The 25,222-nt window shown below is 36.2% G+C and overlaps 3 protein-coding genes across 3 annotated transcripts; all 3 read right to left on the bottom strand.

The window, feature by feature from the left end:
* Positions 1–16,538: 16,538 nt before the first annotated feature.
* LOC123310391 lies at positions 16,539–18,818 on the bottom strand. Its single transcript, XM_044893860.1, has one exon. It carries the CDS (start codon positions 18,816–18,818, stop codon positions 16,539–16,541), a length of 2,280 nt encoding a protein of 759 aa, XP_044749795.1.
* Positions 18,819–19,408: 590 nt separating this feature from the next.
* LOC123310392 lies at positions 19,409–21,931 on the bottom strand. Its single transcript, XM_044893862.1, has one exon. The coding sequence runs from the start codon at positions 21,929–21,931 to the stop codon at positions 19,409–19,411; it is 2,523 nt and encodes an 840-aa protein (XP_044749797.1).
* Positions 21,932–22,521: 590 nt separating this feature from the next.
* On the bottom strand, positions 22,522–25,044 carry LOC123310393. Its single transcript, XM_044893863.1, has one exon. It carries the CDS (start codon positions 25,042–25,044, stop codon positions 22,522–22,524), a length of 2,523 nt encoding a protein of 840 aa, XP_044749798.1.
* Positions 25,045–25,222: the final 178 nt, after the last annotated feature.

Raw genomic sequence — 25,222 nt, forward strand, 5'->3', positions numbered from 1 at the left:
GTAAAGTTTTCAAAAATAAATCATTTATTATTATCAATATCTACAATACCACTTCAAATAGTTTAATGAAATTTGTCATACATGTATACTATGAATCAAGAGGCATTTTTTAATGTATCACTTTTTTCTTAATTTCCACCAGTGGCGTTCGTAATTTGACCTACCTATTTTTACATTGATGGTACGCCACAGATTTTTCCTGAAATAAAAATTATTTTTGAAATTCTCAATCATTTCTTACCAAAGTTGATCACTTGACTTTTTTCAATCCGATTCACGGTTTCTGATTAAAAAAATAGAAACCGTTTCTCTGCATGATCATAACAATATCCAATACATACATATGACAATATCACCATGCAGAGACATACGTAGATTTAATTTTTTTAGTTGAAACCCGTGCGTCGGACTAAAAAAACTCAGGAGATCAAATTTGCTCATAGTTGAATACAGTCAGTGGCGTGCCACTGACATATGAAGTTTTTTTTTGTTAAAATAGGCCCAAAAATCACCCCCATAAATATTGACATTCAATTAGGAAACACCCTGTATAATGGTAGAGATGAATAGTGAATAGTGAGATGAAAATTTTGATTACAGCAATTCCTTTTTGAGGAAGCGAAAATTGGCTCATGTCTCCCTAACCCATGGGAGAGTTGAACAGGGGTCGAGAGAGACTTGACCATAAGTTTGTTTATCAGGAAAAACATTGAAAGGAAACGATTTCCAATGACCAACGATTGTCTATCCTATGTCAAGGTTTTCATCATCACATGTATCAGCGTATGAAATACATATTTTCTATTTCAGTCACTCTTACTTATTTCAGAGATGTTTTTCACTTTTCTGAGCCTTTGTAATTTTTTTATATTTATTTATATTATTCACTTTTCTTTTTTGAAGCAAACTATTATCTAAGCTCAGTGCGGGAAACTTGGACACCTGATTATGTCTTCCGACCATAACATGGATCAAGTCTTCCGCACTCCCTTTTAGTCTATTCAACAGGTGTGTTCTTGAAACTTTTACAACTATTATAAAAAGGCTCATCGTTTGTAAAACAATATTAATCAATGAAAGCAATAAAACTAAATAACACCACGTACCTATTAAACTTTTCAGACAGTGTAACAAACAAAAATTATTCAATTTCTTACTTGAACCTTCTCACTCTTGAACTGTTCTCATCAGAACAAAATGGAGCTGCCACTAGTTGCCAAAATGGAGCTGCCACTAGTTGTGCTTTGTTACGAGTATGTCGCAATCTATTTATGATACCGGTATCCCGAAATTTGAATTGACATATTTCAGGTGGTTCAACTCTGCTACCTGAGCAAGTCTCCCGGACTCCCCCAACATGCCGAGTTACCCAGTATAATACTGAACTTTTTTTTTTGGTTATAAGAATAATGAGCGGATGAGAAAAAAAATTGATTTAGAAAAACAAAGTATAGCCCAAAAAGCTATCGCCTGTAAGTAATATAATACCCGCTATACTTACAGGCAATAGCAAATAATTGATTTAGTAAAACAAAGTATAGCCCAAAAAGCTATTGCCTGTAAGTAATATACCCACTATACTTACAGGAAATAGCTTTTTGGGCTATACTTTGTTTTACCAAATCAATTATTTTTCTCATCCGCTCATTATTATTATAATAAGCTTCTATTTTTTTCTCTATAGCAACCAAAATTATAATTTTACAACAAATTAGGGGAAAATTTTGGATTCAGATTTTATTGAATTTTGCATCAATGTAAACTTATAATTTTGGTTGCTATAGACTATAGAGAAAAAAATAGAAGCTTATTTTTTGGGAAGAATTTTGTAAATATCAGGTGTGTAATAGACGCCTCTCGATTTCATAGTGTTTCATTAATAGATAGAAGCGAAATCTGTATAGATCTAGATCACAAAACATTTGGTATATAAGGCTCGTGAAGTGAAATATTTGAAAAAATTATGTACGAGTTTATTCATTATCTTACCTTGAACCATTGGTGTTTGTAAGCTTCATCAACGATCTTTCATGCCATCTCAATTCTGGAGCTCTAACCTATGAAATAGTGACCAAATATTGCTCCAACCAAGTTTTTTTTGTACAGTTGGCCGAATCCTTTTTCCTATCCAACCAAAACACGAAACAATCAAACGATACATTTAGATATTAAATCCATGATTCACCGCAGGGTTCATGGTTTTCAGCTGACAGGTACTTAGTCGAGAGGGTAAATCAGCCGATGAATATCTATAACCCGACAAGCAGGTGTTTAAGACACTAAATCAGCTGGTTTATTACCAATATCGAACAATTTGCAGGGGTGGTATAGCATTTAACTGCGTCACCCCAACAACATCTGCTTTTTCACATTGTTTCATTAAGAAGATCATTGAACATTATAGGGAAAACAACATGCATGGGGTAGAAATCCAATCAAGACTAAGAAATTTTGGTCAGTAACTCGTTTTTGGTAGTAACTTGATCTTGTGAATTGCTTATACTCGCTTCAAGAATTATTGATGGGTGGTTGTAAAAATTCGAAATTATTTTGGTAATAGTTCATGCTTGTTCGATTAAACCAAGAATATACTGAACATAAACTAACAGAACAAAATTTGAAACATCTTCTGTTAGTGAATGCTGGTGTTATTTCATTACCAATACCAACCAGAATTACTCAATGGAAAAGTACATATATGTTTTCATATCGCTAAGATTCTTCATACAAACTCCTCATCAGAATGCACAAGTTTCCTTCCTTGAAGGCGTTAGAAAAAAGATACCTACTAAGTACTACTTCTTAAAATGGGATTTTATGAATCAGCCCAAAAAGGTGAATCTACCAAATATGGTAGATCTACGGGCTTACTAAATTATGGCTGATGAAATGAATGAATTCATTTTAACTAGAAAAATTATCATTCCCATTTTCTTGAATGTTTCCCTCGATTTTCTTGTGTTGAGTTGATAATTTTCAAACTCGAATTGTTGAGTTGCGGTAAGATAGCAGAAGAAATAGAGGTTCGTCCATGGACGCAGCCTTCAAACTGATTTGCTTCGTTTTTTCTCATATCTTCAACTTTTACCTAATCTGAAGTTTTTTCTTGTAGCAATACGATAACACAGGGTGTTTTTAAAGGCTAGGACTGAAAATTGAACTCATTAAGTAACTGTCATTTCTCATTTTAGCAGAAATCAATAGAAATATTAGGTGTTCATTGCATCAAATCGCTCAGTATATACGACTTGCCGACGGATGTGCTTTTTTTATTGTTGAACAAACCCAAGTGGCAGAAGTAGTGGAGCAGATTTCAGATAACGTCAAACTAACACCAAGTACAAAAGCCATATCAGAAGTAGTGGAAATGAGATATATTGAAGTCTGGAAGATGAGGCTGATACACTATCGTCCCTGGCTCCACCCTGAAAGGCCTGCTCTGCTAATCGTGCATACTCAATTGGTATGATCTACTCATTATAATTTGTACTCTCATGACATTCTCACCTTCATTTTTCAGTTCACCTCGAGACGTTGTAGCAGGTAGATGTGTTGAATGATACCAGTGCGATACGTCATCTCTCGTGTTGTAAAAGAGAAAGTCGAAGTGAAAGTGTACACTAGCGATGCAGTGCGATACGTCATCTCTCGTGTTGTAAAAGAGAAAGTCGAAGTGAAAGTTGACACTAGCGAAGCTACGGAATTTTTGATTCCGTCTACGAAACTTCCGAAGTTTTTTGTAAGTTCTATAAGTGTATGCGTTATAGAGCGGAAATTCGTTCAAATTCAGTGTGTTCAGTGTAGAGTCCAGATCACCTCCAAGATCGCTGGTTCCACGGATATCACTGGTGAGTCGATTTATTTTTCTCATAGTATAGAAAATATATAACTCAGCCATTTTTCTTTTGTCTTGAAAAATTTTATTTCCAATTTCTTTGAGTAGCAAAGTAATTATTAATTAGATTCTAAAATGTCTGACCATTCGGACTGCGATTCCGTAATGGAAGAAGACGCGCCAGAAATCGCTAATGTCGTGTCCGAACACGATATTTTGAGAGAGGAGAACGCAAGTTTGAAAGCGAGGGTGAATGAGTTAGATAGATGCGTATCTAGCTTAGTTGCTGAGATTAAAAATCTCAGGGAGAGGCTCGAGTTGCAGGAGGGAAATAAGGAAAGTTACTCCAAAGCACTCAAGAAGAACATTATTTTGAAAAATGTCCAAGAAGTGAACTTACCGGTTCAAAAACAGAAGATGGAGGTGGTCAAAACCCCTCAAACCAAAATTTCCCCACCCGCCAAAAGAGTGAGAAAGGATAGCTCCTCGTCAAATGAAGATACAAACAAGAAAAGAGTCTTGGAAACCCCAGACCAAGAGAAAACCACTCCAGTGGAGAGAAAAGAAAAAATCCCCCCTGTGACCCTGAGAGGTACGTCCGAATGGACTTCAATTTCGAACGCGTTAATGCGAAACGGTATTAAATACCAAAGAGCGACGACAGTAAAGGACGGTATAAGAATCGTCCCACAAAGCGCCGATGATCATAGAAGGATGACGGACTTCCTTCATAAAATAAATAGGGAGTTTTACACTCTTCAACGGGAGGAAGAAAAGAAAATATACGCGGTAGTGAGATACCTACCGCTGGATGCAGATATCCCGACGATCCTTGACGACCTCAAGGATCAAGGGATCGTCGATGCTGAGGTCATAAGGATGACCTCAAATAAAACAAAACAGCCGATGCCCTTATTGCTGGTTAAAACCCAGAATAAGGATATCTTCGAGGTGAAAAGGCTCTACAACATGAACTGTGTTGTTGAACCTAAGAGAAGGACGATTGGGCCTGGACAATGTTACCGCTGTCAGCGATATGGACATGCCCAAAGTAAGTGCACTTTTCCATGGAGGTGCGTGAAATGCTCCGGTAATCACAGCTCCAAGGAGTGTACGCTTACCAGGGAGAACGAGGAGCGAAATGCCTCTTGTGTTCTCTGCGGAGAGCAAGGACATCCAGCCAGCTACAAGGGATGTAGCGAATGGAAATTGGTCACTAAAAAGACCAAGAGATCGCCAAGATCGAACCAGACCAGCTCGAGGCCAACACAAAATACACCGAGGCCATCCCAAAACTCTTCGGAAGTGAAGAAACCCCAGGAAACTGCAACCAAAGCAGTCAAAGAGACGAAGAAACCAGAGAAAAAGACGGAAAAGGCAAAAACCGTCAAAAAAGCCGAAACCAGAAAAGGAATTTCTGGAATCACTGAGGAACTGGATAAGTTCACGAAAAACCTCCTCAGCACGATGATGCAGAATCTGGAGAAAGAGATTGAAAAGAAGATGCAGCAAATTATTAAGAATATTTAATGGCTGATACGACGATAAAGAACAATCTCATAATCGTCTCTTGGAACGTCGAAGGATTGAGAGCCCGCAGACCAGAATTCGAAGAACTGATTGAAGAGAAGAAACCGGATGTCATAGCTCTCCAAGAAACAAGACTTAACCCCAACGTTCGGATAGCATTTCCCAATTACGATATCTACAGAAATGATAGACCTAACAGCACAGGTGGCGTTGCTATACTGGCTAGAAGGAATATGGATCACCATTTCGACCAAATATTCAATGGTCAAGAAGTAGAAGCAATATCGATTATTGTGAATACCAATCGAGGACAAGTGAAGATTATTTCGACTTATAAATCACCGGATAAGGACATGCTGGAAGAGGATCTAAAAATGCTACTAGTAGGAAGACACCCGAAAATCATAATTGGTGATCTTAACTGCAAATCGCAGGAATGGAACAGTAGGGTGGAAAATACCAATGGGAGAAGACTGAAGATTTATGCTGAAAAACTTAATGCAGTTGTGATAGGACCTGATATACCGACCTACATACCAAGAGTAAATGGACTACCCGATGTACTGGACATTGTCGTAATGAAAGACATCACTGAAGAAATCAGCATTGATACAATAGAAGACGGAACTTCAGACCACAATCCCATAGAATTCATAGTGGGACATGGCCCAAGAAAGAAGAAGAGACACAAACCAAGGATCGCACAGACTGGGAGAAATATAAGAATTTACTTCAGGAGAAAATCACGGAAATTCCCCAAATAAACACCCGGGATGAATTAGATGAAGCAGTTGAAAAATTGGAAAATCAAATAAAAGAAGCCTATGAAGAAAGCACCAAGAGAATAAGGAAACCAATTCCGAAACATTCACATGGAGATACGCCAAGGGATATAAAGGAACTTATAAAAAAGAACAGAAGACTCAGGAAAATCTACAGAACAACAAAAAGAGAAGAAGACAAGAAGAAACTGAATAAGCATAGTCAGATATTGAAAAATGCTTTAACAGAACTGCGTAACAACAGATGGCACCAGAGATTAAGGGAACTGAATACAATAGATCACTCGGCTTGGAAAATGCAAAAACGCTTACGACGAGAACGGACAGTTATACCTCCACTGCATGGAGCAAACGGAATGGTATATACGAGACTTGAAAAAGCCGAAGCACTTGCCGACTCAATTGAGAGAGAAGCCAGAATAAATTATAGAAATGATGATGACAATGAAGATCTAGAAGAAGAAGTGGAGGCAAACGAAGAACTGATGATGGAACCACCGGAAACCGAAATCATTCCAAAACCGGCTTCACCAACAGAAATCAAAGAGATAATAATGAAACTGAAAAACCGGAAAGCACCAGGAGAAGATAGGATAACGAATTATATGTTGAAGAAATTGCCTAGAAAAGGAATAGCAGCCTTGACGAATATAACAAACGGAGTGATGAGGACCGAATACTACCCAAAGAGATGGAAAACTGCAGAAATGATAGTTTTCAACAAGCCTGGAAAGGAACGGAAATTTCCTCAAAATTATAGACCAATCAGCCTATTATCAGCACTAGGAAAAGTCGTCGAGAGGGTTATCGCCAAAAGGCTGAATGAGGAAACAGAAATGTTGAAGATAATTCCACCCGAACAATTTGGATTTCGACGAGAACACTCGACTGAACTCCAATTACTACGGCTCATAGAATACGTCACCGAAGGAATGCAGACCAAACAGGCCACAGGATTAGTTCTGATGGATATCGAGAGAGCTTTTGATAGAGTATGGCACGAAGGCCTAATCTACAAGATGAAAAAAGCAGGATATTCGACCAAGCTATGCAAGATTATAAGGAACTATCTGAGGAATAGAAAGTTTTATGTGAAAATAGATGGAGCAACCTCTCAAATCAGACAATTAGAAGCGGGAGTGCCTCAAGGATCGGTACTTGAACCTCTGCTTTATGTAATATACGTCTATGATATCCCGAAGAATGCTAGAAATATGCTCACATTGTACGCAGATGACACAGGAATAGCGTTCAGACATCGACGCCCAGAGATCATACACCGGAGACTGCAGGAAGCCATAGATGAATTACTCAAATGGTGCATCAAATGGAAAATCCAAATCAATGGAAGAAAGACTCAAGCAATATTACTGCAAAAGAGAAGATTGAGGATGGAAGAAAACCTTGAAGTTGATGGAGAAGAGGTTGAATGGAAAAATGAAGCAACATACCTAGGAGTGACGCTTGACAGAGGACTTACATGGAAAAACCACATCAAATGTGCAGTTGATAAAACAAAAGCCGCAATGAGTAAACTTTATCCACTCATAGGCAGAAGAAGTCATATGAATAAGAACATCAAGTTGACGATGATTAAAACAATTGCGCGACCACAACTCACATATGGATCGGCGGCATGGGGCTTCGCAGCCAAGACCCACATCAAGAAAATACAGGCCACTGAGAATAAACTCCTTAGAATGGCGATGGACGTACCCTGGTTTGTTAGGAACAAACAAATCTACAAGGACTTGGAATGGGAACCAGTTACAGAATTTATGAAGAGAAAGGCGGAAAGGATATTCGACAAAGCCAAACAACATCCAAATGAGGAACTACGAAGATTAGTCGACTACGATCCAACGGAAGAAGCTAGAAGGTCAAGAACCTACTACCGAAGACCCAAAGATCAGGTAAGGATTTAAATTCAACCAAAGAAGAGCTTAACCTATAAAAGCTATAGGCAGCATACAAATATCAACACGACTATGATCGTGTGAGAGTCCAGAAACCATAAGAGTCAACTGGTTAATAGGCAAAATGCCCGGAACCTATGAAGAAGCAGTTAAGGGTTTTTAGTGGGTCTCGAGCTCGGAGAGTGAGAATCCCCACACTGTTCCCCCTCAGGAGAGGGTGTGTTCGTCTGTTTGCAGATTTTCCCCCTGCTACACCAAAAAAAAAAAAAAAAAAAAAAAAAAAAAAAAAAAAAAAAAAAAAAAAAAAAAATCTCACCTTCATTCATCTTTCTCGCTATACATGTTAGTTTTAAGCCTTCTGAACTTCTCGAAACCAACGATTAGTGGTTATCTTAGTACTCTCGATTTGCACATCTCATAATTTATCAAATGGATCTTTTTCTGATGGACGATTTACTTGCAAGCATTCCATTTCTGACAATACGTTGTATTCATTGATAAATTTCAGCTCTCTTCAAGACCAACGTAATGTACATATATTAATTATAGGTACTATTCTTGCCCTTCTCAGATTAATTATGATTGTTCTTCTCATTTAATAATTAATTTTGATCTTTTCATTCGTAATATTCTAGAATTTCTCAGATTAATTAATTTTGCTTTTCTCATTTAACTTGTACGATTAATGGACTGCTCATACTTACATCATAATTATTGGTCAACTCACATTTAATGTATTCATCTCTCTCTCGTGATCAGACTTATACAATGTGGCCTATATCATTGTTACAACTCGGTATTCTCATTAAAATTCATTATTCTAAACTTCTGTTTTTCTGATGGAATACAGGGGCTCCCGCAATCAATTTTCATTGATTGCTCTGTCACTGTAAACGCTGTGTTATTTTTGAATTTATTAAACCTGTCTAAGACGGACCTTAAATGATTTCTCATTTGCTCTGGATTATCTTTTTATTTTAATTGAATAATGTCTTTCTGAGTCTATAGATATCATTAATATTTGTTTTTTATTATTGTATTAGCTTCATGCAGGAGACTTGTTCATTTTATGATTGTGAATGATATACAATAAATGTTTTTATACCATCTCCAACTCAATTATCTTGTTATGCAGTCCACTACTCTTTTTTGGCAAAATCATAACACCCTCGATTTAGAACACGCATAATATATTGTTTCAGCCCTTTTTCAAACTTATGGTATTCTTCTCCTTTTTTCCCAAAGAATTGAGTTACTATCATGATAAGACTTTATTGTAGAGTATGTTGGAAGGTTTGACCATCATTTTCAAGAGAAAATGACAAATTAAGGCCATTTCTTGTACCGTATTTTTTGTGTTCATCAGAATGATATCTTCATCCTTGAATTCAACAGATCAGCCATTTATCTTCAAATCCACTTACAATGCTCATATTTTACAGCCTCTTAGGTCGGCATCACTAGAAACTTTTAATACAAGTAGCCACATGGTGCTGGTCTCATACGTAAGATTATGTATGTTCTTAATTGCCTTGTTTTGGAGTCTTTGAAGTTTGTTTATGGTGTGATTTTGTAAAAAATCAATTTTCAGTTTTGTGACATATGCGAACTTGAATGCTTTATTGTGCTTGTCAGACCTGAGATTAATAAGGATCTATTATATCGATAATTTTTTCAGTTTGCTTTCTTAAAACATTTTAGCTATGTATTGGCTCAATAGATTATAGTAGGGTATTAAAAACCTCGCGAATGCCATCCATCCATTCAAGTTTTTCGTTGTGCCCCATTTCCTCCAACCTCGAAAATACATCTTCCCCAAATTACCCATAAATCATTAGTTATTTTCCACGCCGAATGAAAAAATCATTCCGTGTCAATTTGTCAACCCTTCCTTTACCGTAAATCATCGTCGCTGCCGGAAAGAGACGCGTAGCGTCCGCGAATTGCGTGGCAGCGGCGCCAATTAGCCGGCTGAAAGATGATCCACGAGGGGGCGCAGCGATCGCCGACGCTAACGTAGCTCTCTTTATGCAGACGTCGGCATGAATTTCCTGTTTCCGGCCCGCCGTCTGTTGAAACAAGACTTTACACTCTATGATACGACGCACATCAGCGCACCCTTCCTCTCGTACCACCCCTCCTTTCTCCACATCTTTCCTGTCCCACTCCTGGTTTGTTCTTGCTAGGGGTTGAGTTGTTACCGGTGCTGGCTCGATTGATTTTCAATTAGGAGGATTCACGAACACACCTCTTTATATACTTGTTTTTGGGAGACCGTTCTATTATTGATGTAGGGGGAGTTTTCTAGAACTGCAGAAAGAAAATTTTTGTTCAAGGGTACAAGATGAAAATTTAGGTATTTTGGGTTACAAGAAATTGAATACATACATAACGTCAAGTGAGAGAATCTCGGTTACCAGAAGAGCTCTTCCGAGCTGTTCTTTAGAGAAACAAAGAATGGTTAAAACCGTAGCCTTCTACCATCCTTCGTTTTTCAGTTATTAGCAAAAATTTTGAAGATTTCAAAAGTTCTCATAACTTTTTTGTCATTGAAGCTTCGAATCCAAATCTTGAATCTTCTACAGGCACTTTTTTCAAGTAGGTACAAGGTTAGGTTAGGTAAGAATCCTCTAACAATCTTGTAAATTTTTTTCATCTTCTAGATTTCGAAATATGAGACAAAGTTTCGTGGTTTTTCATATAAACTATTATTGAATTTGTAATTTTCGAACTGGAAAAAAATCGCTAAAAAATATGAATTATTGAGTTAATTAATCCAATTCGCCCACTTTCATCAAATCTCCTTTGATTATATTATCTATAACAATAACTAAAGCGAGCATATAATATGATACAAAGAAGGGGGAGTATAAAATCCAATCCGTATATATTAAAAAAAAATCAAACTGCAGAATAAGTTCAGCTCCTTATTATGTCTCTACTGATTTAAAAATTTTGAAAATGGCGAATATTTTCGAGAACTATGATACACAGACTCATTGAGTTTATATTTCGCAATGTATCCTGAAAGAAGCCTTCTCAACAGGAAACTCTTGGTTGGAAAATGATTCACGAAATGTCAGTTCTTTCGTTAAATAGCGCAAAAAAATGTAGCAGAAGTTACACGAGAAAGGGAGGAAGAAAACAATAGACATCAAGACATCTAAATATTTTTGAAGTCGGCGATTTTTTCCATTTCAGCGACGACCAATTCAATAATAGATCACATTCAAGAAAATTAAACTTTGTCTCATAATCCGAAAACTAGGATTTCTAGAATCAAGTTTGTCAGTGGATTCTATTTGAAAAAGTGCCTATAGAATGTTCCAGAACATTCGTTTATTGAGAATATTGAGGAGATCAATATAATATGAAGTATATCTTCGCTGCTGTACAGGGTGTCCCAATTTCGATGCTCACTGAGAGAATCTCGAGAACTATAAGAAAAATAAAGGACCTCATCACCACAAAATCTGAATAATGAATGAATGGACTTCGATGAAAATCGAAAGTTGAACAAAAACAAAATAATATGGTTCTCACAAATAGCTTTATTACAACTACATGTGTCATGCTATCACAATAACATGTATCAAAACTATACAATTGTTAGTGGAATAAACAAATATAAAGACCTACGCAGTGAAAATTGTATTTCATTGATCAAAACCAGTAAACAAATTGCCTCACTTCCAAAAAAATTAAGAATTAAGGAACATAAAAATGAAGAAATTTGAAATATAAAAAAAAACAAAATAATTAAGTTTCAACCTGAAAGTAAAATGAACATATAAATAGAAAGATGCGCAAAAAATTTTCCAATAAATAGAAAGTAAATAACAATCCGAAACCGGTAGTATCCAATAAACTTATGAAACTTTTATTTATTCTATTTCGAAACTCACACAATGGGCACACTTTTCCATATGAAAAATGCCAGTCTAGCTAATTTAGCCTATAGGTACCTACAAACGCCTACAGATCAAGAAGACATCCTCTTCAACAAAAGGTGTCTGAAGCTTAACCTCGTGCCAAAGCATGTAAGTGTTGAGATTAATAAGACCAGACTTTCATTCAGTAGCCTCAACTTATACTGATAGTTTTATCATATTCTATTGACGTAATATTTCTAAGGAACCTGACGATGGAATGTGTTTAGTTTAGACTTTGTGAAACTTTTATTCCTTCTATTTCGAAACTCGCACAATGGGGGGGTAACAAGTAACAAGTCAGATCTTCCAGTGGCGACATCAAGCTCAAATGGAAACAAGCTCATGCGCCAATTTGCAATACCCTTCTTCCATCTTGAATTTTTCTTCCTTAAACAAAAACTAAATGAAATTGAAAGAAAAAACCGTCATTCAATTGGCCCAACCATTAATTTCTCTAGTACCTACCTAAGGCCTCTTTTTGAAGGCAAATATTTTTTGCCATCGGAAGTTGAGCCCGAGAGGGAAAATTAAATAAAGCCCAAATATTGCAGTTATTTGACGAGAGGACAAATTTTCGAATGGGTTTTAATAGTTCTCAATAAAATTTCACTCCAACCCAGAAAATTAAGGAGTATTAATTAAATTTCCAGAAAATTGGGATAATTCTTTTCAGGATATCATTCTGATCGACCTATCTGAAAATCGATAAGTCGAATATACAGGATGGATCTTTGACTCGTACAAATATTTCAACAGTAGATTTTTGAGCTAAAACAACTACTTTTTTCCTTTACCATTTTTTTCGAATCAGCTCGGTTCAAACGAAACAGGTTGTTGTTGTTCTCTCTCACACACGGTTTCATGGAATGAAATGAATTTCGAAATATAGTTTTTCATTCATTTGATGAATCTATTTCGAACACAAGATATCACTCACGTCTTCCAGTTTTCTCATTATGACCATTACGCACCATGAAAATACCAAAAATTCCAAGAACCCAACTCCTGAAACTAAGTTGGACGATATCTCCCTAATAAATATTTGAACGTTTCGTAAAATAAAAGTATTCTTCATATTTTCTCGTATAAGGTGCCGTTTTCTAGTAATTTGATGTTCAAAAATAAAACACATCTGTGAAATTCGAAAAATTTGGTGCTTTGACCGAACACAACTCTTTTCGAAAGATCCACAGATGTGTAGTGTCTTAGATTTACCTAGTTATTCTGAAGGTAATTTTGTTCAGGGGTGGTACGATTATGAAAACTTAAACTGGCTATATCTTTTTATCAAGACCGAATCAAAAAAAATGGTATAGGTAAAAAGTGTTTCTTTTCACCTCAAGAATCTTCTGTTAAAATATTGGTATGACTCAAAGGCTCACCCTGTATTTTCGTACAAACTCAATTTTGTAAGTTAGCCCCACGAATCCCAACGAAGATCAAACCGTAATCACGGCAGATGTACAAACAGGGTCATCAATTACATAATAGAATGAAACGAAAATCTCTATGGGACCTTCCATGTAATCGATTGCTATAGCTCGAATCAAGAAGGGAAGAACCGAATAATTCAACAACGCCCGAACACATAGGGCGGGGTGAAAGCGATTGTCTCCTCAGACACACCATTCCGTAAGCGGTTCGTAACGACCAACGCACTGCGTCGCATTTTACACGGTGAAAAAGGACGCAGGTAAGGGTGTGATCGATTGTCCTACGCCGAAAGATTATTTTATAAGTTGTAATTGAAAGGCGACAAGGAAACATCCCCGTAAACACGTGTTTTTCGCCTTTATCCTGCTACTTCCGCCGCGGTCACCACAGAGGTAGAAGAAGTCATTGTTGACTGCGTCGGTCCGGTAACACGGTCCATTATGTAATTTTTATTCAAGAAAGTTGTTTTTTTTGTCAATGGTAGGAAGTATACGAGCGAAGATCTATTATCGGATTCTGGGTGTGTACATATTTGCTTATAGACAGCTGGAATTCTGGGGGTTGAAAACGAAAATGCTTGATGGTCAGTCTACAACTGAACCAAGACACCAATTCCTTCACTAAATGTCTCGTTGAGAAGAACAATTACATTGTTCGAAAACGTGCAAATTTTATATGAAGATAAGTCGGTTAGAACTTCATTTCTGATATATTTTAAAATATCAATGACTTCCTGTTGTATCGGAAATGGCACCAAATCTCTTAATGCAAATGGAACACCCTGAATATTCTGACATTTTCGGTTGTATCTTTATATTCCACATTCATTTTATGTACATTTCCCTATAGCCATCTTGAGCCGTTTTCGAGTTATTTACTGTTTTTTGAAAAAAATCACAAATGGAGGTTTGTAGAAGACTGAAGACTGAGCAAATTTTCAATTTGCGATATCTCCTGTTATATTTGTCTGATCCAATTGGGATTTCCGGTTATATAATCAGCATTGCCAAGGCTTCCACCCTAGCACAAAAACTCGATTTCGAAAATCTCAATTTTTTTGGTCAAAAATGAGCAAGGGGTTAGACCCCCCGAAAATGACCTATTTGCTACTCTGTCTGAAAATCAGGATGTTCTATTACTATCCTAGGATATGGAGTGCATATAATTTGTTCCGAAGATTGAAGAAAACCGAACAGTTGATGCTTCAATAGAGAATTGTACTCCAGAGAGCTCTTCGAAGTCAACACGAAAATGTAAAGAGGACAACAAAAATAATATTTTCTCCTAAACAGGGCCAGATATTTGAAATTTTTGTATGGAAATATAGGTTTTCGAACACGCTGAATCTATTGCGAGCAATTTCGAGAGCCTGTCTCCCTTCGTTTACATTCTCATCTTGGACATGGCATTTTTCAAAAATTGCAAATTTCACTTGAGAATCCGTCAAGATCGAACGGTTGCGCCCAGATGGATGAAATTGTCGGATTTATTAAGAGAAGAGTTGCTCTTTCAGAATATGTATCACATTGCCATCTACGGTTATGTTTATTGAGAGAAAAACTTCTCGAACGGTGACTATCGTAAAATTTCAAAAAATATGGAATCACAATAATCGTCAAGACAGAACGTCTGAATCGAGCTCGATCAAATTTTCAGATTTATAACTAGAAGAGTTGCTCTTTCAGAATATGTCTCACATTTCCATCTAACGGTTATGTTTATCTAGAGATAATCCACTCGAAAGGTGACTATCGGAAAATTTCCAAAAAGATGGCTTTGACGAGCGGCCTTGCCAATTGGCACACAGCGGCATAATGTGGATGCAACTTCATAAACGTGGAAATAATATCTGATAAGATAGATGTTTGCATACCTTCTCTATAAATTTTGGATTTCTGAAAGATGTCTAGATGTTTTTAAGAAGCGTACAATATTGTTTATCGTAACTAGGTAATTTATTTTCATGTTATGTCATATTGTATGTCTTATGATATATTTTGTATTTATTTTTAGCCTTGAAAATGAAACGAATTTGTTTCGAAACGTCGGCATTATCACGAAATAAACAATAGAAATAAAACAGTGTCCAATATTCCGAATAATTTTTCTTCTTCATTCTTAGTATTTTGTCTTCTAACGGAATCCTTTTTTTCCGTAGTATCATTGAATACTGTAGTATCATTGAATACTGCAGTATCTTGAATACTCAAAGGTAGTATACAGAGTGTTCCACGGTGAGTGGGTTAAACGTTTACGGAGAACAGATCATAGGATTGTTCTGAATATTAAAATAATTTTCGCAGGAATTTGGACAAATTTTTATTCGTTATCCTTTTAGTACATCGCCAACGTTTCGAATCGGTTGTGATTCTTTCTCAAGGCTGGAATGTCAAAATAAAACTAGAAACAGATAAAAACGACCTAGAGACGATCTACCACTCACCTCGTATTTCATCGGATTGAATATCGTCAATTTTATTAAAATAATTGTATAAGTATCTCGAATTAAATTTCATTCAATCTTCAAGTGGTTCATGTGTTGTTAATACGACATGGGTAAACAGAATCGTCTCACGGTACGTTCCACAAATCGCAATGAGTGACATGGAGATGACATTCAACTCTCCCATAAAACATTATATATGTTCGTTAAAATATCACATCTCGGGTAAAAAACAATAAGGTAAAAACAACAATGGTAATATACAACTTAACAACTAAATCAAAACATTTTGTTCTTGGTGGATGCACCTTAGACACATTCAAATGACTTTCACCATAAAATACCAAAATGAACAAACAACACAAACATCGAGGCTCCGAAAGCTCTCAGTTGTATCCATAATTAAGAATCACCATTTTGAGTCACTGAACCCCAGCATTGCCCAATATAAGACTATCATACACCAAACTGAGATGTTGGACGTCTTCCCTATAGTTTACTGTGTTGTTGGACCTTATGTGCACCATTTCACTAATTAGCCGTCTACCGTAGATAGGTTCGTAATCCAGAACTGTGACCTCCGAGAAGTTGAATTTATGTCCTTCAGCATGGACGTGTGCAGCGAGAGCCGTTCCCTGTGTTATGTGAGATTTTTCTGCATCATTTTTATGTTGTCTTATCCTCTCCTGTAGTAGTTGTTTTGTCTGGCCTATGTAGCATTTTTGTGCAGTTATTGCATTCTATTTTATAAACAATTTCTGATTGCTGTAAAATTGGTGTTCTTTCTTTTAGTTTTGTGTAAAATTTCATCTTATTATTGAGAACATTATAGAATGCTGCAGCACTATTGTATTCGCGGAAAATTCTTTCAATCTTATATGACAATGTAGGATAAAATACTAGTTTGAAATATTTTTTAGTTGTTATATGTTGTGATGTTAATGTGCTCTGTGATGTGCTCACCGTCTCTACGTCCGTGTCGATGTTCGATCTGATAGTACGTTTCGCTCTATTGTAGATGTTTATACAGGTTTTTATGTAGTATGTTGGATAGTTGTTCTGTTTCAGGATTTCAGTCACTTTATTCAAGTTATTTATTCTATATTCCTCATCGCTCAGAGAAATCGCTCTATTTATCAAATTTCCTGCTATATTCCTCTTTTGTGAGAAGCTGTGATTGGAATGGAAATTTATGCACCTACCCGTGTTGATCGGCTTCGTGTACCAATTTGTTTTCAATCTATTTTTCTCTCTGATGATTAATATGTCCAAAAATGGAATACTCCGGTTCTTTTCTCTTTCTAGGGTAAACCTTATTTTCTGGTGGAATGAGTTAAAAACGTTCAGAGTCTCTTCAATTTTTTCTTTAGGTATCAATAGTAATGTATCATCAACATAGAGTTTTATTAGAGGGATATGGAAATTCAACTTTGATATCACATACGTAAACAAAGCGAGCATAACTAATTTCGCAAATGTTGAGCTCGCCGGGGAACCCATTGCTGTACCCTCTATTTGATCATAGAAAACACCCTCAAAAACAAAGTACCCTCCTTCAAAACATAAATCTACAAGATGAACAAATTCTTTCCTTCTCAAATTCGTGAAGTTTTTAATATAGTGCCATTGATCTTTGATTGTTTTGATGACCAATTCTTTCGGAATGTTTGTAAACAAAGAAATTACATCTAGTGACACTAATTCATAACCATCCGGTACTACTGTTGATTTCAGTTCTTCAACCAACATGAATGAGTTTTTAACATCGAACACAGAGGTTGATAGAACATCACTGAGTATTTCGTGTAGGAATTTTGCAATTTTGTAGCTGGGAGATTTTATGCTACTAACTACAGGTCTTAATTTTACTTCTCTTTTATGGGTTTTCCTAAGGAAGTATATTTTCGGTGCTACATTATTATACGATATTAGCATCTTGTACTGTGATTCTGTTATGATCGAGTCTTTCTTAAGTAGTTTTAAGTAATTATTAATTTTGTTCTGGATTCTTTTGGTTGGGTCAGATGGTAATGCCCTGTATGTTGCTCCATCATTCAGCATTTTTTTAGCCTCTGTAACATATTCGTCTTTATACATTATTACCGTGGTGTTACCTTTATCTGAGTTTCCTATGATTATTTCCGGGTGTTCCTTGATGAATCTTCCAGTTCGTATAAAGTGTTGTTTGAATGGGTCTTTGGGTTGTCGGTTCATTCTCACAAAGTTGTTGATTATTCCAACGCATCTTCCTCTGACCTGGTTTCTCTCATCCTCATCTTGAAACGTTGTTTGTGTGAAATTTTCTATATCTTTGATTAGTTGAAGTTTTGGAATGTGATCAGGTATAATCCCATGTTTCGGTCCGAGTCCCAAAATTAGTTTTACTTCTTCAGGAATCGCGACGTCGGTGTAATTGTTCACGAATCGGTCTGACTGTATAGCACCCACAGGGTGTCTCTGGTCTACAATTAGTCTATCGAGCTTTTTAATATTTTCGGTTTTGACTCTCTGGAATACTTTCTGAAAATTTCTGATTCCTGCGCCTGTAATCGCACTATATGTGGTACTGTTCACTTTGTCTACCACCCATTCTTGCGCTTTTCTCAGTTTTTGTTCCGTGTTATCTCTTTTCCAAATGGATATCTTGATTTCTATATTCAAAATTGACCTACGGAACTTTTTCATGGTCCTGTCAACCAAATATGAATAAGGATGTTCCTCCAGTTCCAGTGTATAAACCTGTCTGATATTATTTATTATATGTGATGGGAACACCTCCTTTGATCTGCATTGCAACAGGAAAATCACTCTGTTACTCAGTGACGCCAGTTTCCTGTTCAAATTGACAATATTTTTGCATCGAGAAAACACATCATCACCGTAAGTATGTCTGATGTGACTCATTAATCCCCCTGGTATCAAATTTCGATTATTGGTTACGTCCATATTATAAACATTAAAATAATTTTCGCAGGAATTTGGACAAATTTTTATTCGTTATCCTTTTAGTACATCGCCAACGTTTCGAATCGGTTGTGATTCTTTCTCAAGGCTGGAATGTCAAAATAAAACTAGAAACAGATAAAAACGACCTAGAGACGATCTACCACTCACCTCGTATTTCATCGGATTGAATATCGTCAATTTTATTAAAATAATTGTATAAGTATCTCGAATTAAATTTCATTCAATCTTCAAGTGGTTCATGTGTTGTTAATACGACATGGGTAAACAGAATCGTCTCACGGTACGTTCCACAAATCGCAATGAGTGACATGGAGATGACATTCAACTCTCCCATAAAACATTATATATGTTCGTTAAAATATCACATCTCGGGTAAAAAACAATAAGGTAAAAACAACAATGGTAATATACAACTTAACAACTAAATCAAAACATTTTGTTCTTGGTGGATGCACCTTAGACACATTCAAATGACTTTCACCATAAAATACCAAAATGAACAAACAACACAAACATCGAGGCTCCGAAAGCTCTCAGTTGTATCCATAATTAAGAATCACCATTTTGAGTCACTGAACCCCAGCATTGCCCAATATAAGACTATCATACACCAAACTGAGATGTTGGACGTCTTCCCTATAGTTTACTGTGTTGTTGGACCTTATGTGCACCATTTCACTAATTAGCCGTCTACCGTAGATAGGTTCGTAATCCAGAACTGTGACCTCCGAGAAGTTGAATTTATGTCCTTCAGCATGGACGTGTGCAGCGAGAGCCGTTCCCTGTGTTATGTGAGATTTTTCTGCATCATTTTTATGTTGTCTTATCCTCTCCTGTAGTAGTTGTTTTGTCTGGCCTATGTAGCATTTTGTGCAGTTATTGCATTCTATTTTATAAACAATTTCTGATTGCTGTAAAATTGGTGTTCTTTCTTTTAGTTTTGTGTAAAATTTCATCTTATTATTGAGAACATTATAGAATGCTGCAGCACTATTGTATTCGCGGAAAATTCTTTCAATCTTATATGACAATGTAGGATAAAATACTAGTTTGAAATATTTTTTAGTTGTTATATGTTGTGATGTTAATGTGCTCTGTGATGTGCTCACCGTCTCTACGTCCGTGTCGATGTTCGATCTGATAGTACGTTTCGCTCTATTGTAGATGTTTATACAGGTTTTTATGTAGTATGTTGGATAGTTGTTCTGTTTCAGGATTTCAGTCACTTTATTCAAGTTATTTATTCTATATTCCTCATCGCTCAGAGAAATCGCTCTATTTATCAAATTTCCTGCTATATTCCTCTTTTGTGAGAAGCTGTGATTGGAATGGAAATTTATGCACCTACCCGTGTTGATCGGCTTCGTGTACCAATTTGTTTTCAATCTATTTTTCTCTCTGATGATTAATATGTCCAAAAATGGAATACTCCGGTTCTTTTCTCTTTCTAGGGTAAACCTTATTTTCTGGTGGAATGAGTTAAAAACGTTCAGAGTCTCTTCAATTTTTTCTTTAGGTATCAATAGTAATGTATCATCAACATAGAGTTTTATTAGAGGGATATGGAAATTCAACTTTGATATCACATACGTAAACAAAGCGAGCATAACTAATTTCGCAAATGTTGAGCTCGCCGGGGAACCCATTGCTGTACCCTCTATTTGATCATAGAAAACACCCTCAAAAACAAAGTACCCTCCTTCAAAACATAAATCTACAAGATGAACAAATTCTTTCCTTCTCAAATTCGTGAAGTTTTTAATATAGTGCCATTGATCTTTGATTGTTTTGATGACCAATTCTTTCGGAATGTTTGTAAACAAAGAAATTACATCTAGTGACACTAATTCATAACCATCCGGTACTACTGTTGATTTCAGTTCTTCAACCAACATGAATGAGTTTTTAACATCGAACACAGAGGTTGATAGAACATCACTGAGTATTTCGTGTAGGAATTTTGCAATTTTGTAGCTGGGAGATTTTATGCTACTAACTACAGGTCTTAATTTTACTTCTCTTTTATGGGTTTTCCTAAGGAAGTATATTTTCGGTGCTACATTATTATACGATATTAGCATCTTGTACTGTGATTCTGTTATGATCGAGTCTTTCTTAAGTAGTTTTAAGTAATTATTAATTTTGTTCTGGATTCTTTTGGTTGGGTCAGATGGTAATGCCCTGTATGTTGCTCCATCATTCAGCATTTTTTTAGCCTCTGTAACATATTCGTCTTTATACATTATTACCGTGGTGTTACCTTTATCTGAGTTTCCTATGATTATTTCCGGGTGTTCCTTGATGAATCTTCCAGTTCGTATAAAGTGTTGTTTGAATGGGTCTTTGGGTTGTCGGTTCATTCTCACAAAGTTGTTGATTATTCCAACGCATCTTCCTCTGACCTGGTTTCTCTCATCCTCATCTTGAAACGTTGTTTGTGTGAAATTTTCTATATCTTTGATTAGTTGAAGTTTTGGAATGTGATCAGGTATAATCCCATGTTTCGGTCCGAGTCCCAAAATTAGTTTTACTTCTTCAGGAATCGCGACGTCGGTGTAATTGTTCACGAATCGGTCTGACTGTATAGCACCCACAGGGTGTCTCTGGTCTACAATTAGTCTATCGAGCTTTTTAATATTTTCGGTTTTGACTCTCTGGAATACTTTCTGAAAATTTCTGATTCCTGCGCCTGTAATCGCACTATATGTGGTACTGTTCACTTTGTCTACCACCCATTCTTGCGCTTTTCTCAGTTTTTGTTCCGTGTTATCTCTTTTCCAAATGGATATCTTGATTTCTATATTCAAAATTGACCTACGGAACTTTTTCATGGTCCTGTCAACCAAATATGAATAAGGATGTTCCTCCAGTTCCAGTGTATAAACCTGTCTGATATTATTTATTATATGTGATGGGAACACCTCCTTTGATCTGCATTGCAACAGGAAAATCACTCTGTTACTCAGTGACGCCAGTTTCCTGTTCAAATTGACAATATTTTTGCATCGAGAAAACACATCATCACCGTAAGTATGTCTGATGTGACTCATTAATCCCCCTGGTATCAAATTTCGATTATTGGTTACGTCCATATTATAAACATTAAAATAATTTTCGCAGGAATTTGGACAAATTTTTATTCGTTATCCTTTTAGTACATCGCCAACGTTTCGAATCGGTTGTGATTCTTTCTCAAGGCTGGAATGTCAAAATAAAACTAGAAACAGATAAAAACGACCTAGAGACGATCTACCACTCACCTCGTATTTCATCGGATTGAATATCGTCAATTTTATTAAAATAATTGTATAAGTATCTCGAATTAAATTTCATTCAATCTTCAAGTGGTTCATGTGTTGTTAATACGACATGGGTAAACAGAATCGTCTCACGGTACGTTCCACAAATCGCAATGAGTGACATGGAGATGACATTCAACTCTCCCATAAAACATTATATATGTTCGTTAAAATATCACATCTCGGGTAAAAAACAATAAGGTAAAAACAACAATGGTAATATACAACTTAACAACTAAATCAAAACATTTTGTTCTTGGTGGATGCACCTTAGACACATTCAAATGACTTTCACCATAAAATACCAAAATGAACAAACAACACAAACATCGAGGCTCCGAAAGCTCTCAGTTGTATCCATAATTAAGAATCACCATTTTGAGTCACTGAACCCCAGCATTGCTCAATATAAGACTATCATACACCAAACTGAGATGTTGGACGTCTTCCCTATAGTTTACTGTGTTGTTGGACCTTATGTGCACCATTTCACTAATTAGCCGTCTACCGTAGATAGGTTCGTAATCCAGAACTGTGACCTCCGAGAAGTTGAATTTATGTCCTTCAGCATGGACGTGTGCAGCGAGAGCCGTTCCCTGTGTTATGTGAGATTTTTCTGCATCATTTTTATGTTGTCTTATCCTCTCCTGTAGTAGTTGTTTTGTCTGGCCTATGTAGCATTTTGTGCAGTTATTGCATTCTATTTTATAAACAATTTCTGATTGCTGTAAAATTGGTGTTCTTTCTTTTAGTTTTGTGTAAAATTTCATCTTATTATTGAGAACATTATAGAATGCTGCAGCACTATTGTATTCGCGGAAAATTCTTTCAATCTTATATGACAATGTAGGATAAAATACTAGTTTGAAATATTTTTTAGTTGTTATATGTTGTGATGTTAATGTGCTCTGTGATGTGCTCACCGTCTCTACGTCCGTGTCGATGTTCGATCTGATAGTACGTTTCGCTCTATTGTAGATGTTTATACAGGTTTTTATGTAGTATGTTGGATAGTTGTTCTGTTTCAGGATTTCAGTCACTTTATTCAAGTTATTTATTCTATATTCCTCATCGCTCAGAGAAATCGCTCTATTTATCAAATTTCCTGCTATATTCCTCTTTTGTGAGAAGCTGTGATTGGAATGGAAATTTATGCACCTACCCGTGTTGATCGGCTTCGTGTACCAATTTGTTTTCAATCTATTTTTCTCTCTGATGATTAATATGTCCAAAAATGGAATACTCCGGTTCTTTTCTCTTTCTAGGGTAAACCTTATTTTCTGGTGGAATGAGTTAAAAACGTTCAGAGTCTCTTCAATTTTTTCTTTAGGTATCAATAGTAATGTATCATCAACATAGAGTTTTATTAGAGGGATATGGAAATTCAACTTTGATATCACATACGTAAACAAAGCGAGCATAACTAATTTCGCAAATGTTGAGCTCGCCGGGGAACCCATTGCTGTACCCTCTATTTGATCATAGAAAACACCCTCAAAAACAAAGTACCCTCCTTCAAAACATAAATCTACAAGATGAACAAATTCTTTCCTTCTCAAATTCGTGAAGTTTTTAATATAGTGCCATTGATCTTTGATTGTTTTGATGACCAATTCTTTCGGAATGTTTGTAAACAAAGAAATTACATCTAGTGACACTAATTCATAACCATCCGGTACTACTGTTGATTTCAGTTCTTCAACCAACATGAATGAGTTTTTAACATCGAACACAGAGGTTGATAGAACATCACTGAGTATTTCGTGTAGGAATTTTGCAATTTTGTAGCTGGGAGATTTTATGCTACTAACTACAGGTCTTAATTTTACTTCTCTTTTATGGGTTTTCCTAAGGAAGTATATTTTCGGTGCTACATTATTATACGATATTAGCATCTTGTACTGTGATTCTGTTATGATCGAGTCTTTCTTAAGTAGTTTTAAGTAATTATTAATTTTGTTCTGGATTCTTTTGGTTGGGTCAGATGGTAATGCCCTGTATGTTGCTCCATCATTCAGCATTTTTTTAGCCTCTGTAACATATTCGTCTTTATACATTATTACCGTGGTGTTACCTTTATCTGAGTTTCCTATGATTATTTCCGGGTGTTCCTTGATGAATCTTCCAGTTCGTATAAAGTGTTGTTTGAATGGGTCTTTGGGTTGTCGGTTCATTCTCACAAAGTTGTTGATTATTCCAACGCATCTTCCTCTGACCTGGTTTCTCTCATCCTCATCTTGAAACGTTGTTTGTGTGAAATTTTCTATATCTTTGATTAGTTGAAGTTTTGGAATGTGATCAGGTATAATCCCATGTTTCGGTCCGAGTCCCAAAATTAGTTTTACTTCTTCAGGAATCGCGACGTCGGTGTAATTGTTCACGAATCGGTCTGACTGTATAGCACCCACAGGGTGTCTCTGGTCTACAATTAGTCTATCGAGCTTTTTAATATTTTCGGTTTTGACTCTCTGGAATACTTTCTGAAAATTTCTGATTCCTGCGCCTGTAATCGCACTATATGTGGTACTGTTCACTTTGTCTACCACCCATTCTTGCGCTTTTCTCAGTTTTTGTTCCGTGTTATCTCTTTTCCAAATGGATATCTTGATTTCTATATTCAAAATTGACCTACGGAACTTTTTCATGGTCCTGTCAACCAAATATGAATAAGGATGTTCCTCCAGTTCCAGTGTATAAACCTGTCTGATATTATTTATTATATGTGATGGGAACACCTCCTTTGATCTGCATTGCAACAGGAAAATCACTCTGTTACTCAGTGACGCCAGTTTCCTGTTCAAATTGACAATATTTTTGCATCGAGAAAACACATCATCACCGTAAGTATGTCTGATGTGACTCATTAATCCCCCTGGTATCAAATTTCGATTATTGGTTACGTCCATATTATAAACATTAAAATAATTTTCGCAGGAATTTGGACAAATTTTTATTCGTTATCCTTTTAGTACATCGCCAACGTTTCGAATCGGTTGTGATTCTTTCTCAAGGCTGGAATGTCAAAATAAAACTAGAAACAGATAAAAACGACCTAGAGACGATCTACCACTCACCTCGTATTTC

The sequence above is a fragment of the Coccinella septempunctata genome, chromosome 3 (genome assembly GCF_907165205.1).
Source record: "Coccinella septempunctata chromosome 3, icCocSept1.1, whole genome shotgun sequence".
Lineage (NCBI taxonomy): Eukaryota > Metazoa > Arthropoda > Insecta > Coleoptera > Coccinellidae > Coccinella > Coccinella septempunctata.